The 17,784-nt window shown below is 44.1% G+C and overlaps 2 protein-coding genes across 4 annotated transcripts in view; both read right to left on the bottom strand.

Moving 5' to 3' along the window:
* Positions 1–8,037, bottom strand: part of LOC310946712 (protein mono-ADP-ribosyltransferase PARP14-like) — a 20,785-nt gene extending 12,748 nt beyond the window's left edge. The window contains exons 1-8 of one of the 3 annotated variants that reach the window (XM_083913254.1): positions 7,569–8,037; positions 7,029–7,111; positions 6,422–6,557; positions 6,281–6,325; positions 3,748–3,915; positions 3,378–3,503; positions 3,189–3,290; positions 1–1,803 (exon numbers count right to left, since the gene is read on the bottom strand). The exon at positions 1–1,803 is cut by the window's left edge and continues 382 nt beyond it. In XM_083913254.1, the coding sequence (XP_083769380.1) occupies positions 1–1,803; positions 3,189–3,290; positions 3,378–3,503; positions 3,748–3,915; positions 6,281–6,325; positions 6,422–6,557; positions 7,029–7,111; positions 7,569–7,758 (2,653 nt within the window). In that variant the 5' untranslated portion in view covers positions 7,759–8,037. Of the gene's footprint in view, positions 1,804–3,188; positions 3,291–3,377; positions 3,504–3,747; positions 3,916–6,181; positions 6,197–6,280; positions 6,326–6,403; positions 6,558–7,028; positions 7,112–7,568 lie in introns of those variants that run through there. The other 2 variants (XM_083913253.1, XM_083913255.1) reach the window with 2 other exon arrangements.
* Positions 8,038–8,913: 876 nt separating this feature from the next.
* LOC310946713 (L-rhamnose-binding lectin CSL3-like) lies at positions 8,914–13,990 on the bottom strand. The gene is made up of 6 exons (XM_083913256.1): positions 13,909–13,990; positions 12,259–12,294; positions 12,099–12,149; positions 11,419–11,560; positions 10,670–10,824; positions 8,914–8,975 (listed from the first exon to the last, which is right to left on the bottom strand). Exons 1-6 carry the CDS (start codon positions 13,937–13,939, stop codon positions 8,947–8,949), a joined length of 444 nt encoding a protein of 147 aa, XP_083769382.1. The 5' UTR covers positions 13,940–13,990; the 3' UTR covers positions 8,914–8,946.
* Between the last annotated feature and the right edge of the window lie 3,794 nt (positions 13,991–17,784).

Here is a 17,784-nt window from a genome sequence, read left to right on the forward strand (position 1 = left end):
AAGGCAGATTACACGCGCCTGTTACGATGGCGTCGCCCGGGCATAGTTTTCCATTTTGGGCCACGTGGTCATTGCTGATTTTCTGCAGCTCCGGTCCTGCAGCCTTGAGAAGCGCATACGCCAGGCCGCCGATGTGCTGCAAGTCCTCGTTAGCTGCGTTCACCACCGCGTCCACGTTGAGGCTACAGATGTCCGCCTTGCTGACTGAAAGTAGAACTCCATTTGCAGTCTTCACTTTGCAATAACAAAGGCCATTTCCTTCCTCGTAGTTCTCTACCTCCTCTTCCTCCTGATTCTCGGGACGAAGCAGCACCACACAGCTGAGGTCCTTCATTATCGTAGATAGGAACTCGCTTCCTCGAGCCTGGAAGAACTTCTTGGCTCCGGGTTTATCCACAATGAAGGTGTCAGTGGAGAGAGCGCTTATCAGTTCCTGAAAGCATAATTTGGCGTTCTGAACGTGAAGACGAGCCCCAGCGAGGGTGAATTTTGGCCTCACTGAATCAAAAGAGACTTCGACGTTGTTATCTTTGGCAATACCGGACCAATGCTGTGATTTCATCTTATCAACGAACTGAACCACGGCGCACGACTTGACTCGAATGGTGTCTTGAACTCGTGAGTAGCTCCCAATGAATTCCCTCAGACTGCTGCTGACCTCCTTCACTTGATCCTGAAAGCCGGCCACCGTTATCTTGTCTCTTCCCTCTGGGTGCATCTGAATGGCCACTGTTTTCTTATTTAAGGAGTTGTAGGTGTCCAAGAGCCGTTGGTTCAGGTCCGCCCAGTTTTGCAGTTTCAGAACTTCCTGGTCTTCCACATCCAGAGTCTGCACGGCCAAAACCGACTTCATCTTACTCTCTGCAACAACGAGGACGCTCTCAGAGCCCCCCCACAGAAAAACCCCTTTGTTCTCAATGCTGTAGACGGCACTGATGCCTTTGGATGTGAACAGGTGGTGCGACATGTCCATGGGATCTACTGTCTTGAGGAAGTCTAGGAGATGTGCAGGGACATTCAGCTGCATTTTAGTCATACCCACATTCTTCCCCAAGATCCAAGACTTAGTCTGGTAAACCTCTGCAGGGAGTCCTGTGATGGTTAACGTCTGGGCGCCTTCGTCGAGGGAGAGTTTCATGTCAGGGGAAATGTCGTGGACAGCTTTCTGGAGGCCTTCCTGGCTCAGGATGTAGAACATTGCAGAGGACATATCCATTACCTCAGAGACGCTGTCTGTTTGACGTTGTATCTGACTCATGACTTTGAGAACAATGTTCTCCACGGGAGCCCTGATTCGTTTTACATCGTCAGCTCGGCCAGCCACCGTCAGAACCCCCCTGGATGCGTCCATAACCAGGACGGCGTCCTCCCTGACGACCGAACGGACATCTCTTTCCGCAGCTTTCCACGCATGCGCATTCGTTGCACATTCGAAGGCCGAGTACTCAGACATTTGCTGACGGAAGGCCTCTCTGGCGGTACTCATCCAGTTTTCGACGTGTTTGGCGGTGAGACCTTTCCGTCTCAGAAAGCTCGGGGTTGGGCTGAGTTTCACCTCGGGGTTATCCAAGTCCACGCTGCAGAAGTACGGACGCATCTGATCGTTGATGGTTTTCAACAGTTTCTTCATCAGGAGAAACTTATAGATAACGAGGTGAACGCGCTCTGTGAAGGGTTCGGGCATCTTCCACTTGGGTCGCTCTTTTCCGTACAAGGCAGTGCCCAGGGACTCGTAGTACGGATACACCTTGACAGGTATGGACCGCAGTACATGGTCTTGTTTGATGCAAATGCGTTTCACAACTGCAGGGACACAGGGAATAAAAGAAAAGAAAGCTTGGTTAAGTGTTCTATTTGTATTGATTATGATCTGGCATAAGAGGCACTATGTGGCCAAAAGTATATGGACAACCTATATCATGGGTGTCAAAGTGATGTAGTAAAGAGTCGCTGTGGCTGCAGGTTTTCATTCCAACCAAGCAAAAACACACTTGATCCAACAAATCAACTGTGTGAAGGCAGTTCAGGTGATTGAGTAAGTCGAGTCAGGTGTGTTTTTGCTTGGTTGGAATGAAAACCTGCAGCCACAGCGACTCTTTACTGGATCACTTTGACACCCATGACCTATATGGTCCAGGTACAACACTAGTTCTTCAATGTTGGCTTAGTGTGATCCTGCGTTTACACTTCTAAACATCTGTTTAGAAGTTAAAAACATGCTTTCTCACTGGTTTTAACAGACGACATCACATCACTCCATGTTTAGCCTCACTCCACCGGCTCCCTGTACATTTAAGAATTGTTTTGAAGGTTTAATTGATCACTTCTAAGGCTCGTCAAGGTCTGGTCCAGGGGTCGGCATGTCCGGTCCACGAGAGTCACTGTCCTGCATGTTTTAGGTTCCTCCCAACCCGAACACACCTGAGTCTAACACACCTGAGTCTAACAAGAATCAAACTGTGACGAGCTTCAGCTGCTTGATAACGAGCAAATCATTAAAACCAGGTGTGTTGGAGCAGAGAGAAACCTAAAACGTGCAGGACAGTGGCTCTGCAGGACCGGAATTGCCCACCCTGGACTAGTCCCAGGATACATCACAGACATGCTGACCCCATACGAGCCTGTTCCCAGTCTTATATCCACGGGCGGGTCTGTCTTATTATTATTATGGCTTTGATTCTCAGTGCTCAAGGTGCTTTACAGAGTCCAGGTTCATTCACACAGACGTACATGATGGTGGTGGTAAACTACGTTGTAATCCCAGCTGCCCTGGGGCCGACTGACGGAAGCGTGGCAGCCAATCAGCGCCTCCGACCACCTCCTCAAACATACAGCAGTCAGACACATTCACACGAGGCAAGGTGGGTGAAGTGTCTCGCCTAAGGACACAACGACCATGACACAAGTAGGGCAGGGCGGGGATTGAACCACTGACCCTTCAAACATTGAGCCACGGTCGCCCTGCCGACTGCGTCAGAGCGCCTCGGCTTTGGGACGACCGCGGAGACAAGGCTGATTCAGTGTCCTCTTTTAAATCACTTCTTAAAACTTAGACTTGCCTTCCTGTGATTTCATCTTTCTATCTTTCTTTGTAAGCACCTTAAGCTACAAATACAGTTATTATTATTATTATCCTTTAACCTTAAGTGAGACTGTGTTAAACGTGAGTAGTGACAGTCATTTCTAACCTTTAGGGTCACTGAACGTTGCGATGGCAGCCTGTTCACTCGGGATCATGAGGATTTTGTCCGGCAGAGCCCAGTGCTTCTCAAAATACAGCTCCAACATGTCTGGGGAAGGAACCAGAAACACAGACATTGTGACGGCAGAAGCGTCGACGCTGCAGAGAGAAACCAGCGCTTTAACCGTGTGCGTACCTTCAATCACGGCTGGGGAAAGACTCTCCACCCGGACGCTCTCTGCTGCCTCCAGAGGCCGAGCGCTCAGCCCACGTTTCTGCAGCTTCTGGCTCGACCGACTCACTGTCAGGAACTTCTCCACATCTGCAGAGAGATTACTTCTACTTTGAAGTGAACTGTGAGTTTTAAGTTGGTCCAATGCTAACATGCTAACCACCTTTTTTCAAATAGCCTCAAATAATAAATTAAATCCAACTCGAGTCGTCGTAAATAACAAAAAACAACTGAGATTAAGACTGTATTTAAAGTGAATTGTGAGTTTTAGGTTGGTCCCGTGCTAACATGCTAACATGCTAACATGCTAACACAGCGTGGTGTCACTTCCCACCTGCAGGTTGGTTGAAGGTGATCACGGCCCGGTTGCTCTCCCAGACGACCTCCAGACTGTAGCGGCTCTCGTCCAAACCCGACACGTTCTCCACCAGCATGGACAGCAGGTCCAGGGTCATGTGGTCCTGCACGTTGTCCAGCACCACGGCGACGCTCTGGAGCGGCTCTGAGAGGGAGCGAAGACACACACCTGCTGCGTTACGTTCTTCTGAGGGCGTTAACTGGGAACTTAACAGTCTCCTTTAGTGTCTAAACTTAACAGTCTCCTTTAGTGTCTAAACTTAACCGTCTCCTTTAATGTCTAAACTTAATCGTCTCCTTTAGTGACTAAACTTAACCGTCTCCTTTAGTCGTCTAAACTTAACCGTCTCCTTTAGTGTCTAAACTTAACAGTCTCCTTTAGTCGTCTAAACTTAACCGTCTCCTTTAGTTTCTAAACTTAACCGTCTCCTTTAGTGTCTAAACCTAACCGTCTCCTTTAGTGTCTAAACTTAACCGTCTCCTTTAGTCGTCTAAACTTAACCATCTCCTTTAGTGTCTAAACTTAACAGTCTCCTTTAGTCGTCTAAACTTAACCGTCTCCTTTAGTTTCTAAACTTAACCGTCTCCTTTAGTGTCTGAACTTAACCGTCTCCTTTAGTCGTCTAAACTTAACCGTCTCCTTTAGTGTCTAAGCTTAACCGTCTCCTTTAGTGACTAAACTTAACCGTCTCCTTTAGTGTCTAAGCTTAACCATCTCCTTTAGTGTCTAAACTTAACCGTCTCCTTTAGTGTCTAAACTTAACCGTCTCCTTTAGTGTCTAAACTTAACCGTCTCCTTTAGTGTCTAAACTTAACCGTCTCCTTTAGTGACTAAACTTAACCGTCTCCTTTAGTGTCTAAACTTAACCGTCTCCTTTAGTGTCTGAACTTAACCGTCTCCTTTAGTGTCTAAACTTAACCGTCTCCTTCAGTGTCTAAACTTAACCGTCTCCTTTAGTGTCTAAACTTAACCGTCTCCTTTAGTGACTAAACTTAACCGTCTCCTTTAGTGTCTAAACTTAACCGTCTCCTTTAGTGTCTAAACTTAACCGTCTCCTTTAGTGTCTAAACTTAACCGTCTCCTTTAGTGACTAAACTTAACCGTCTCCTTTAGTGTCTAAACTTAACCGTCTCCTTTAGTGTCTGAACTTAACCGTCTCCTTTAGTGTCTGAACTTAACCATCTCCTTTAGTGTCTAAACTTAACCATCTCCTTTAGTGTCTACACTTAACCGTCTCCTTTAGTGTCTAAACTTAACCGTCTCCTTTAGTGTCTAAACTTAACCGTCTCCTTTAGTGTCTGAACTTAACCGTCTCCTTTAGTGTCTAAACTTAACCGTCTCCTTTAGTGTCTAAACTTAACCGTCTCCTTTAGTGTCTAAACTTAACCATCTCCTTTAGTGTCTAAACTTAACCGTCTCCTTTAGTTGTCTAAACTTAACCGTCTCCTTTAGTGACTAAACTTAACCGTCTCCTTTAGTGTCTAAACTTAACCGTCTCCTTTAGTGTCTAAACTTAACCGTCTCCTTTAGTGTCTAAACTTAACCGTCTCCTTTAGTGTCTAAACTTAACCGTCTCCTTTAGTGACTAAACTTAACCGTCTCCTTTAGTGTCTAAACTTAACCGTCTCCTTTAGTGACTAAACTTAACCGTCTCCTTTAGTGTCTAAACTTAACCGTCTCCTTTAGTGACTAAACTTAACCGTCTCCTTTAGTGTCTAAACTTAACCGTCTCCTTTAGTGACTAAACTTAACCGTCACCTTTAGTGACTAAACTTAACCGTCTCCTTTAGTGTCTAAACTTAACCGTCTCCTTTAGTGACTAAACTTAACCGTCTCCTTTAGTGTCTAAACTTAACCGTCTCCTTTAGTGACTAAACTTAACCGTCTCCTTTAGTGTCTAAACTTAACCGTCTCCTTTAGTGACTAAACTTAACCGTCTCCTTTAGTGTCTAAACTTAACCGTCTCCTTTAGTGTCTAAACTTAACCGTCTCCTTTAGTGTCTAAACTTAACCGTCTCCTTTAGTGTCTGAACTTAACCGTCTCCTTTAGTTGTCTAAACTTAACCGTCTCCTTTAGAGACTAAACTTAACCGTCTCCTTTAGTGTCTGAACTTAACCGTCTCCTTTAGTGTCTAAACTTAACCGTCTCCTTTAGTGTCTGAACTTAACCGTCTCCTTTAGTTGTCTAAACTTAACCGTCTCCTTTAGAGACTAAACTTAACCGTCTCCTTTAGTTGTCTAAACTTAACCGTCTCCTTTAGTTTCTAAACTTAACCGTCTCCTTTAGTGTCTGAACTTAACCGTCTCCTTTAGTTGTCTAAACTTAACCGTCTCCTTTAGTGTCTAAACTTAACCGTCTCCTTTAGTGACTAAACTTAACCGTCTCCTTTAGTGGTCTAAATGTTCTTACCCTCTCTGGTTCCAGGCTCCAGCTCTGTCGTCTAAACTTAACGGTCTCCTTTAGTGGTCTACACTTAACGGTCTCCTTTAGTGGTCTAAATGTTCTTACCCTCTCTGGTTCCAGGCTCCAGTTCTGTCGTCGGAGTCTTTGAATCTGAATCGAGAAAATCAAGTTTTTGACAAATCATCAAAACAAAAACGTTTGGTTGTTCTGGAGTGAAGTGGTTTTTACCTGAGTCGTCGTTTTTACCCGAGTCGTTGTTTTTGCCTGAGTCGTCGTTTTTACCCGAGTCGTCGTTTTTACCCGAGTCGTCGTTTTTACCCGAGTCGTCGTTTTCACCTGAGACGCCGTTTTCACCTGAGACGTCGTCGCTGTGGGCCGGAGTCTGAGAGGAGAACACAACAACACTTTAACCACACACGGTGTGAAGAGTCACGACTCAACAACAATGGAAGCATAAAGAACGACAAAGAGTGTGATCGACAGGGACGACACAGGGGACACGTCCTCTGCACTCTGTGCTGTAAAGTGTTGAAAAGTGTTGTAAAGTGTGTATGTGTATGTGTATGTGTGTGTATGTGTATGTGTGTGTGTGTGTATGTGTATGTGTGTGTGTGTGCGTGCGTGCGTGCGTGTCTGTGTGTGCGTGTGTGTCTGTAATTGTGTGTGTGTGTGTGCGTGCGTGTGTGTGTGCGTGCGTGTGCGTGCGTGTGTGTGTGCGTGCGTGTGTGTGTGCGTGTGTGTCTGTAATTGTGTGTGTGTGCGTGTGTGCGTGCGTGTTTATGTGTGTGTGTGTGTGTGTGTGCGTGCGTGCGTGCGTGCGTGTGCGTGTGTGTGTGTGTGTGTGTGAACTCACTGAAGCAGAAATGAGACGTAACTCGAGCGTTTGATCGTCCACGAGGATCTGATGGTTCTGCCGGGCGAGGACTCGCTCCCTCACTGCAAACACAGCACACACTTTATTAGTATTAATATTATTATTAATATTATTATTATTGTTATTACTATTATAATTATTAATATTATTATTATTATTATAACTATTATTATTATTATAACTATTATTATTATTATAACTATTATGTGTGTTGTAAAGTGTTAAAAAGTTCAGTTGACTAAAGGTGACGGTTAAGTTTAGACGCATCTGAACAACACGGAGGTGAGGTGCATGCTGGGAAGTGGAGTTTTCAGGTTAAACCCACTTTGACAGCAGCTTCCTCGAGTGTCGCAGTGAAACTCGGGCCTCTGTTCTCATGAACCCGGAGATTTACCGGGTCAGAGGTGTTTAAAAGAGTTTTAAAGAGTTTTAAAGTTTATTAAAGAGTTTTAAAGTGTTTTAAAGTTTATTTAAGTTCATTAAAGCGTACAAAAGAGTGAAGGCTGCGCGGACACTGACCCTCCCGGGAGCTGAAGTACACGGCGGCCCTCGGAGCTCCCTGCTCCGCCTCCACCCGACAGTCTCCGCCGCTCGACTTTCTCTTGCTCAGGAAGTAAAGCTGCAGCTTGTTCTTCACGGTTCTGGTCTGAACCGGACTCCAGTCGCCCTCCACGGTCACCGGGGGTGGCGGACTCTCGCCTCGATCCATCCTGGCTCTGCTGGTCCTGCTGGTCCTGGTCCTGAACACACCGACGCACTGTGGCTCTGGCAGCGGGGAGAGGCGCTGCAGGAGGCGGCTACTTTCACTTTCGATTCCGCTCCAGGAACCGGAGAAACGGAACCGGAGAAACGGAACCGGAGAAACGGAACCGGAGAAACGGAACCGGACCCGCTTTTACTGGACTCTTTATGAACCCAGAACCTCCTGAAAGCTGCTCTCTCAAAGTCTAACAACATGTTTTTATTTTATTTTTATCAAAGTCTAAAATATAACAAACACAAATAAACACATTTCTGATTCTGATAAATACGTTTTAATAAATGTAATAAATAAATAAATAGGTGTAATAAATGTTTATCTGTTATAAAGTAAAGTTAGTGCTGATTCACATATTAGAGATTCTTAATATTATAAATTATATAAATAAATAAATTAATTCTATTTATTTTTGCTTTTTTTAATATTAAATTAAATGATTTAATGTTCACGTTTTGTGTTTTTGCTTGAATTTGTTGCTGCTTTTTAATAATAATTAATATAGTAAATAATATAATAAATAATCAATAAAATAATAAATAAATATGCTAAATAAATATAACAAATAAATTATAAAATAATAAATAAATATGAATAAATAATAAAATAATAAGTAAATAAAAGAATAAGTAAATAAATATCATAAATAAATAATCAAATACTAAATAAATAAATACAATAAATACATAATAATAAAATAATAAATGAACAAATATAAAAAATAAATAATCAAAGAATAAATAAATATTAAAAATAAATAATAAATATAAATAATAAATAAACAAATATAATAAATATAATTAAATATTCAGAAAAATAAACATTTAATTCCGTCTTTATTTCGTCGTCACAGAGAAAAACTTTTATTACAAATAAAATAACTGTGTTTTTACGACCTTTTAAAAATCCTGACGTAAAACAGCGATAATGGGATTAATGTGGATTAAAGGACCAAATAAATGTGATAATTTCAACATGTACAGGTGAAAACTGCTTCACACACGTTTAAATGAAAACGAGTTCATTAAAAACCTCAAATATCAGATTTTTCTTTATTAACAAACAACAACAAACAAACAAAGCGTGTTTATTCTGTCGTTTCCACGGCGACGAACAGTAAAGCTGTTGTTGTTTAAAGCGTCAGGCTTCATCCGCGGGTTCGTCTTCACCTGCAGAGAAAAAACCACAACAACGAGAATTAACACGACAAACACGACACAATCAAAGGGTTCGTGCACGCTTTAAATGTGCAAATGAGCCGTGGGCGGATTATTATTATTAAAAATATAGATTTTAATAAAGTTTCTACAGATTCAACCTTTTAAGGTAAAGTAGATTTTCATATTTTAACGTTGTCCAAACAAAAAAAATTGGTTTAAATCGATTCATCGCCAGCTGCAGGTTTGGAAATCTCCATTTTGCCTACAGTAGCTGCACCCAACAACAGTCAACCCTGGCAACCAGCTACGCCCAACGCTATCGGCTGCTACCATGGCAACACAACGGGACAGGAAGTCATTATCGAGTTAAGTTTAGACACTAAAGGAGACGGTTAAGTTTAGATGAGTAAAGGAGACGGTTAAGTTTAGACACTAAAGGAGACGGTTAAGTTTAGTCACTAAAGGTGACGGTTAAGTTTAGACACTAAAGGAGACGGTTAAGTTTAGACACTAAAGGTGACGGTTAAGTTTAGTCTCTAAGGGAGACGGTTAAGTTTAGACACTAAAGGAGACGGTTAAGTTTAGTCACTAAAGGAGACGGTTAAGTTTAGTCTCTAAAGGAGACGGTTAAGTTTAGTCTCTAAAGGAGACGGTTAAGTTTAGTCACTAAAGGAGACGGTTAAGTTTAGTCACTAAAGGAGACGGTTAAGTTTAGACGAGTAAAGGAGACGGTTAAGTTTAGACGAGTAAAGGAGACGGTTAAGTTTAGTCTCTAAAGGAGACGGTTAAGTTTAGTCTCTAAAGGAGACGGTTAAGTTTAGACGAGTAAAGGAGACGGTTAAGTTTAGACGAGTAAAGGAGACGGTTAAGTTAAGTCTCTAAAGGAGACGGTTAAGTTTAGTCACTAAAGGAGACGGTTAAGTTTAGTCACTAAAGGAGACGGTTAAGTTTAGTCACTAAAGGAGACGGTTAAGTTTAGTCACTAAAGGAGACGGTTAAGTTTAGTCTCTAAAGGAGACGGTTAAGTTTAGACGACTAAAGGAGACGGTTAAGTTTAGTCTCTAAAGGAGACGGTTAAGTTTAGTCACTAAAGGAGACGGTTAAGTTTAGACACTAAAGGAGACGGTTAAGTTTAGTCTCTAAAGGTGACGGTTAAGTTTAGTCACTAAAGGAGACGGTTAAGTTTAGTCTCTAAAGGTGACGGTTAAGTTTAGTCACTAAAGGAGACGGTTAAGTTTAGTCACTAAAGGAGACGGTTAAGTTTAGTCTCTAAAGGAGACGGTTAAGTTTAGTCACTAAAGGAGACGGTTAAGTTTAGACACTAAAGGAGACGGTTAAGTTTAGACGACTAAAGGAGACGGTTAAGTTTAGACGACTAAAGGAGACGGTTAAGTTTGGACGACTAAAGGAGACGGTTAAGTTTAGACGACTTAAGGTGACGGTTAAGTTCAGTCACTAAAGGAGACAGTTAAGTTTAGTCACTAAAGGAGACGGTTAAGTTTAGTCTCTAAGGGAGACGGTTAAGTTTAGACCACTAAAGGAGACGGTTAAGTTTAGACACTAAAGGAGACGGTTAAGTGAGCAGTGCATGAGGAAACAGAGTTGTTGCCTTAAGGGCCTGTTTGAGTTGAGACCTTTAAAGGGTTAAAGGGTTAAAGGGTTAAAGGGTTAAAGGTTGGAGTTGTGCGTGCGTGCGTACGTACAGTCGGGTTTGGTTGGAGGCGGTGGTGGAGGTGGAGGAGGCGGTGGTGTGGCGCAGGTGTAGGACACCTCCAGGTACCTGGTCTGCTCCTTACAGGGGTATTCTCCAAACACCCACTCCGTGACGGGGACCTGACAGGACCGTTTGTTCCCACAGCTGCAAACAGAAACACAGTCAGACGTTAGCTTAAAGGTTGAATGTGTAGAATCAGCAGAACAGCTCCATCTGGTGTCTCAAGATTGTCATTGCAACAACAAAAAAGAAGTCCAGCATTGGGGTTGCCAGGTTGGTCAGACCCGGCCCAGTAGCTCCAGGAGACCGGAGTCTGTTTGAGCCTGTTTGAACCCGTCCCCTCCAGAAAACCACAGCATCAAAACAAGGATTAGAGGAGTTTGACTGACAGTTAGCGTTAGCCGTTAGCGTTAGCCATTCCAGCTAAGTGCAGATGAAAGTGATGTTAGCATCAAGGAGCAGCGTAGCCATGTGGGCGTGCGTTTGAATGGCGTTCCTCTCCTTTCTCTCAGTCCATGGAGTGAATGCTCGGCCTATAGTGACTCTGGTTGTTGCCCGTCTCCGCTCACTCAGCTGCTGGGACAAAGAACGCCCCCTTCACTGAGGCTCCCAAGCAGCTGCACGATTGGCTAACTCCATTTCACCCAGTGCCAGCCTACAGTAGCTGCACCCAACAACAGACAACCCTGGCAACCAGGACACAAAACCAGACGCGTTCATGTAGGAAGTGTTTCTTACAGGTCCTCCACGACCATCTCAGCCCAGGGGAAGGAGCAGAAGACGTCCGGGCCGTCATCGGGTTGGGACTTCCCCTCCCCGCACCTGGTCCCCACCCCGACCTTGTACAGGATGTGGTCCAGCTTTATCTTGGCGCCGACGTCTGGAGGAAGAGGAGGAGAGTTGATGTGGGTGTGATGAAGGTTGAAGGTTTAGGGTCTATAATGGTTTAGAACACGATTACAGAAGCATGCACAGCTCTTTGGTGCAGTGGTTTTGGGGGTTTTATCACGGACTTGGTGCTAAAGTTTACCATTATTCAAAACCCCCTGACCCCTAAACCCCAAGATCCCAAGACCCCCAAACCCCAAGACCCCAAGACCCCAAGACAACAAAACCCCAAGACACCAAGACCCCAAAACCCCAAGATCCCAAGACCTCAAAACCCCAAAACCCCAAGACCCCAAACCCCCAAGTTAACCCGTTGACATTCATCTGGACCCAGAGAACCTGTTTATATCCATCTGGACCCAGAGAACCTGTTTATATCCATCTGGACCCAGAGAACCTGTTTATATCCATCTGGACCCAGAGAACCTGTTTACATTCACACATCTGGACCCAGAGAACCCGTTTACATTCACAACAAAAAAAAAAATCCCCCTTTTTTCCTCAAAATGTCATAAACGTTGTTTTCTTACCACATGTGATCTCAGCAGTTTCATTGAAACAGGCGTAGATGACCTCTCCCTCTGTCAAACACACACATCATCATCATCATCACCATCATCTTCATCACTAAACTCTATATTAACATGTTTAACAAACGCTGTAAACACAATAATAACATTAAAAACTCACCAGCAGCACGGGTGAAGTACCAAGCAGCAGCGAGCACTGGAAACACAAGTTCATCAGAGTCACAACATTTATTCATTTACAACATGTCAACAGGCAACAGGCAGCATGTCAACAGGCAACATGTCAACAGGCAACATGCAGCATGTTAACATGTCAACATGTCAACAGGCAACATGTCAACAGGCAACATGCAGCAGGTCAACATGTCAACATGTCAACAGGCAACAGGCAACATGTCAACAGGCAACAGGCAACATGTCAACAGGCAACATGTCAACATGTCAACAGGCAACATGCAGCATGTCGACAGACAACATGCAGCATGTCGACAGGCAACATGCAGCAGGTCAACATGTCAACAGGCAACATGCAGCAGGTCAACATGTCAACAGGCAACATGCAGCAGGTCAACATGTCAACAGGCATCAAACAACAAACACCTTTACCAAAAAATAGCTTTATCGCAAATACATTTAACGGAAACACCACAACATGTTTTTTTTTTGTCTCCTTAAACTGCTACGATGCGTGTGTGTGTGTGTGTGTGTGTGTGTGTGTGTGTGTGTGTGTGTGTGTGTGTGTGTGTGTGTGTGTGTGTGTGTGTGTGTGTGTGTGCGCGTGCATGTCTGTGTATTAAAATCAAACCACACAGCAGAGTCTCAGGGTTCACACTGAGAGCGAAATGTGTTTCAGATACAGTAACTGAGGCTGTGGAGCAACTACGACATCACTTAAGGATCGATTTGGATACAAATGATTAAATAGTAAAGTATTAAACCATAATCCATCATCAATGTGCCAAATATTCATTTGTTGGGACGATAAACAAACTTTAAAGCCTTTTTTTTTTAGCATTAATCGTTCGTGGTTGCTGCACTGAGGCTTTGGAGGCAGAAGATCCTGTTTGTGACGGTTAAGTGACGCCACACACACGTCACCGAATATTTTTACTTTTCATGTTTGTTTCCTGCAGATTAAGAGCTTTTATCCGAATATCGTGTTTTTAAAAACACAAAAAATAAATAACATTTGGACGTGGGATTGCATTTTATACGGCGAACACCTCATGTACGTTTAATATGAGGCAAAAAACAACAAACAAACAAACATGAAAGATCTTTAAAGGGTTTAACGAGTTTGTAGCGCTGCAATTTACAATTATTTTCATTATCTGCAGATTATTTTCTCACTTAATCGTCGATAAAATGTCAGGTTTCCAAAGTGCAACAGGAACGTCCCAAATGATATGATTTAAAACAGAGATCTCTAGATTTTTAGACGTTTTTGCATTAAAATTACTCATGAAATACATTTTTTTCCTGTCGATCGACAGATTGACATCCGACTCTATCAACAACGACTAAACAACGATGTTTCACAAAGTTTGCATCAGTTACAGTCGTGAAAACTTCACGACTCAGAACAGTTTGGTCATTTTCCAGCTAACAAATTAAACATCTTTCCTCTTTTTTTGGATGAAGCAGCAGAAAACAAAACCAAGTGTTCACAGATCATTGCTCCTCAGGACCCAACAAGACCCCAAAACCTCTGGAAATGTCCCAACATGCATCAGAAGAGATGGTTTTCCTGAACAAGCGTGAACAGCCGACAGATGCAAAGAGTCGACAGTGAAGCAGAGCGGATACTCACAGCCGAAGGCGACCAGCCTCAGTGGGACCATGTTGGCGTCTCAGCCTCCTCTTCAGTGCTCCACCTGCAGACGGGACGCTCCGACAGTGAGAGCAGCTCCTGGACCTCCAGGTATTTATGCGTCCGTCCTGACAGCAGACATGCAGACGCCTGTCCCGCCCGCCGCTGCAGGCGTACGGGGCCTCCTGACCCAGATGTGGTGAAGATGTAAAACCCTGCAGAGCTGCAGGAGACACCTCTATAAAATCCACAGGTTTCAAGGAGCTTTAACGCTTTCAGTCCCAGCTGCAGCTCGTTCTGCTCCGGGTTTCTCATTAAGACGCTCAGAGAAAAACATCTGCGGGTGGAAACCGTGCGCGCTCGCAGGCCTGAATTCACTAAATGAGCAGGTTTGAGGAGCCTATAGCTTGTTTACGCTGCAGTTAAGGTGCGTGTGTATAGGGGACTGTTTATTCGTGACAGCTTCAAAAGCACAACACGAACGTTTCCTAAAATCCTAAAGGAAAGATCAAGCGCCGCGCTCCATGATGCTCGCATTAAAGGTGGAAAACACCCGAGCCAATCGGAGCTTAGTAGGCGGGGGTCAAAGTGCGGTTTTGCATCTTTTTGTGGTTGTTTTGTATCTTTTTGTGGTGGTTTTGCATCTTTTTGTAGTGGTTTTGCATCTTTTTGTGGTGGTTTTGTATCTTTTTGTGGTGGTTTTGCATCTTTTTGTGGTTGTTTTGTATCTTTTTGTAGTGGTTTTGCATCTTTTTGTAGTGGTTTTGCATCTTTTTGTGGTGGTTTTGCATCTTTTTGTAGTGGTTTTGCATCTTTTTGTGGTGGTTTTGTATCTTTTTGTGGTGGTTTTGCATCTTTTTGTGGTTGTTTTGTATCTTTTTGTGGTGGTTTTGTATCTTTTTGTGGTGGTTTTGCATCTTTTTGTGGTGGTTTTGCATCTTTTTGTAGTGGTTTTGCATCTTTTTGTGGTGGTTTTGTATCTTTTTGTGGTGGTTCTGCATCTTTTTGTAGTGGTTTTGCATCTTTTTGTGGTGGTTTTGTATCTTTTTGTGGTGGTTTTGCATCTTTTTGTGGTGGTTTTGTATCTTTTTGTGGTTGTTTTGTATCTTTTTGTGGTCATTTTGTATCTTTTTGTGGTGGTTTTGCATCTTTTTGTGGCGGTTTTGCATCTTTTTGTGGCGGTTTTGTATCTTTTTGTGGTGGTTTTGCATCTTTTTGTGATGGTTTTGCATCTTTTCTGGTGGTTTTGCATCTTTTTGTGATGATTTTGCATCTTTTTGTGGTGGTTTTGCATCTTTTTGTGGTGGTTTTGTATCTTTTTGTGGTGGTTTTGCATCTTTTCTGGTGGTTTTGCATCTTTTTGTGATGATTTTGCATCTTTTTGTGGTGGTTTTGAGTCTTTTTTTGGTGGTTTTGCATCTGTTTGTGGTGGTTTCGCATCTTTTTGTGGTGGTTTTGCATCATTTTGTGGTGGTTTTGCATCTTTTTGTGGTGGTTTTGTATCTTTTCTGGTGGTTTTGCATCTTTTTGTGGTGGTTTTGCATCTTTTTGTGGTGGTTTTGCATCTTTTTGTGGTGGTTTTGCATCTTTTTGTGGTGGTTTTGTATCTAATATTTGATATAAAACAGAGAAAAGCAGGAAGTCTCTGGATTTTCTGAGGTTTTTGCATGAAAAATGACTAGTTTTGTCTCCTGTCGATCGACTGGATTAGTCGCCTAATTGTTCCTCCTCTATCAACAACAACTAAACAACGATGTTTCACAAAGTGTGCATCAAGTACACGACTGAAAACTCTTTTTTTTGATGAAGCAGCCAAAACCAAAACCAAATGTTCACAGATAATTGCTCCTCAGGACCCAACAAGACCCCAAAACCTCTGAAAATGTCCCAACATGCATCAGAAGTGTTTTTGAAGACGTCCAGGTGTCGGCCTCAGGCTCATAAATACCAGCAGCTCAGCAACAGGAGGCCAACGTCATTATCATCTTGCAGAAACAACAAGAGCTTTTCCACCGACACACACGTTCAGATGTTCATGTTCCTGGGCTGATGGTACAGTTATTATCTGTTTGTCACAGTTTACACGCATTTGTAATGAACGTTTATGTCGAGGTTTGGTTTATCATTCATTTGAACGATATTTAGAACAGAATCCAGGGTGAAGACAACATGTGTGGAAGCAATCCCAGAGTTTATTAAAAGAGTGTTTTAAAGAGAACCTGCTGGTGGGTTTGAGTCTTTTTGTGGTGGTTTTGTATCTTTTTGTGGTGGTTTTGCATCTTTTTGTGGTGGTTTTGCATCTTTTTGTGGTGGTTTTGTATCTTTTTGTGGTTGTTTTGTATCTTTTTGTGGTGGTTTTGCATCTTTTTGTGGTGGTTTTGCGTCTTTTTGTGGTGGTTTTGCATCTTTTTGTGGTGGTTTTGTGTCTTTTTAAGGTGGAGGAGCAGGAGAAGAGAAAGAAAGAAAAAGAAAAGAGGAAAGAAGAAGATAGAAAGAAGTTAACGCAGGAAGACTTTGAGAAAAAGGAGTGGAACGAAAAGCTCAACGTTTTGCAGGAACAAATAAAAGTAAATTCTGTATCAGACGAAGAAAAGAGAAATAAGCTGCAGCAGAAAGAAGAAGAGATGAGGAAATAACGAGACGCCAGGGAGAGGGAACGTGAAGAATATTGGCGACGCAGACAGGAGGAAAAAATGGGACTCAAAAAGCTCCGAATGGAGTATGAGCAGGAAAAAGAACAACATGAAAATGAAGCGGAAATTCAACTGAACTTGGCAAGAAGGCGTTTTCCTACGCTGCGCCTGCGACCTGGAACCAGCTCCAGCAGAGGATGAAGCTGCTCCTGCGACCTGGAACCAGCTCCAGCAGAGGCTGAAGCTGCTCCTGAGACCTGGAACCAGCTCCATCAGAGGCTGAAGCTGCTCCTGCGACCTGGAACCAGCTCCAGCAGAGGATGAAGCTGCTCCTGAGACCTGGAACCAGCTCCAGCAGAGGCTGAAGCTGCACCTGCGACCTGGAACCAGCTCCAGCAGAGGCAGAGGCTGAAGCTGCTCCTGAGACCTGGAACCAGCTACAGCAGAGGCTGAAGCTGCACCTGAGACCTGGAACCAGCTCCAGCAGAGGCTGAAGCTGCACCTGAGACCTGGAACCAGCTCCAGCAGAGGCAGAGGCTGAAGCTGCTCCTGAGACCTGGAACCAGCTCCAGCAGAGGCTGAAGCTGCACCTGAGACCTGGAACCAGCTCCAGCAGAGGCTGAAGCTGCACCTGAGACCTGGAACCAGCTCCAGCAGAGGCTGAAGCTGCACCTGAGACCTGGAACCAGCTCCAGCAGAGGCTGAAGCTGCTCCTGCGACCTGGAACCAGCTCCAGCAGAGGCTGAAGCTGCTCCTGAGACCTGGAACCAGCTCCAGCAGAGGCTGAAGCTGCACCTGCGACCTGGAACCAGCTCCAGCAGAGGCAGAGGCTGAAGCTGCTCCTGAGACCTGGAACCAGCTACAGCAGAGGCTGAAGCTGCACCTGAGACCTGGAACCAGCTCCAGCAGAGGCAGAGGCTGAAGCTGCTCCTGAGACCTGGAACCAGCTCCAGCAGAGGCTGAAGCTGCACCTGAGACCTGGAACCAGCTCCAGCAGAGGCTGAAGCTGCACCTGAGACCTGGAACCAGCTCCAGCAGAGGCTGAAGCTGCACCTGAGACCTGGAACCAGCTCCAGCAGAGGCTGAAGCTGCACCTGAGACCTGGAACCAGCTCCAGCAGAGGCTGAAGCTGCTCCTGCGACCTGGAACCAGCTCCAGCAGAGGCTGAAGCTGTCCAGCTTTACCTCTTTAGGGGACTTCAAACTGCTCGAAGGAAGGCTGTGTAGACAGTCTTTAGGGGTCT

This window comes from Echiichthys vipera, assembly GCF_963691815.1.
Source record: "Echiichthys vipera genome assembly, chromosome: 4".
In the NCBI taxonomy this organism is placed as follows: domain Eukaryota; kingdom Metazoa; phylum Chordata; class Actinopteri; order Perciformes; family Trachinidae; genus Echiichthys; species Echiichthys vipera.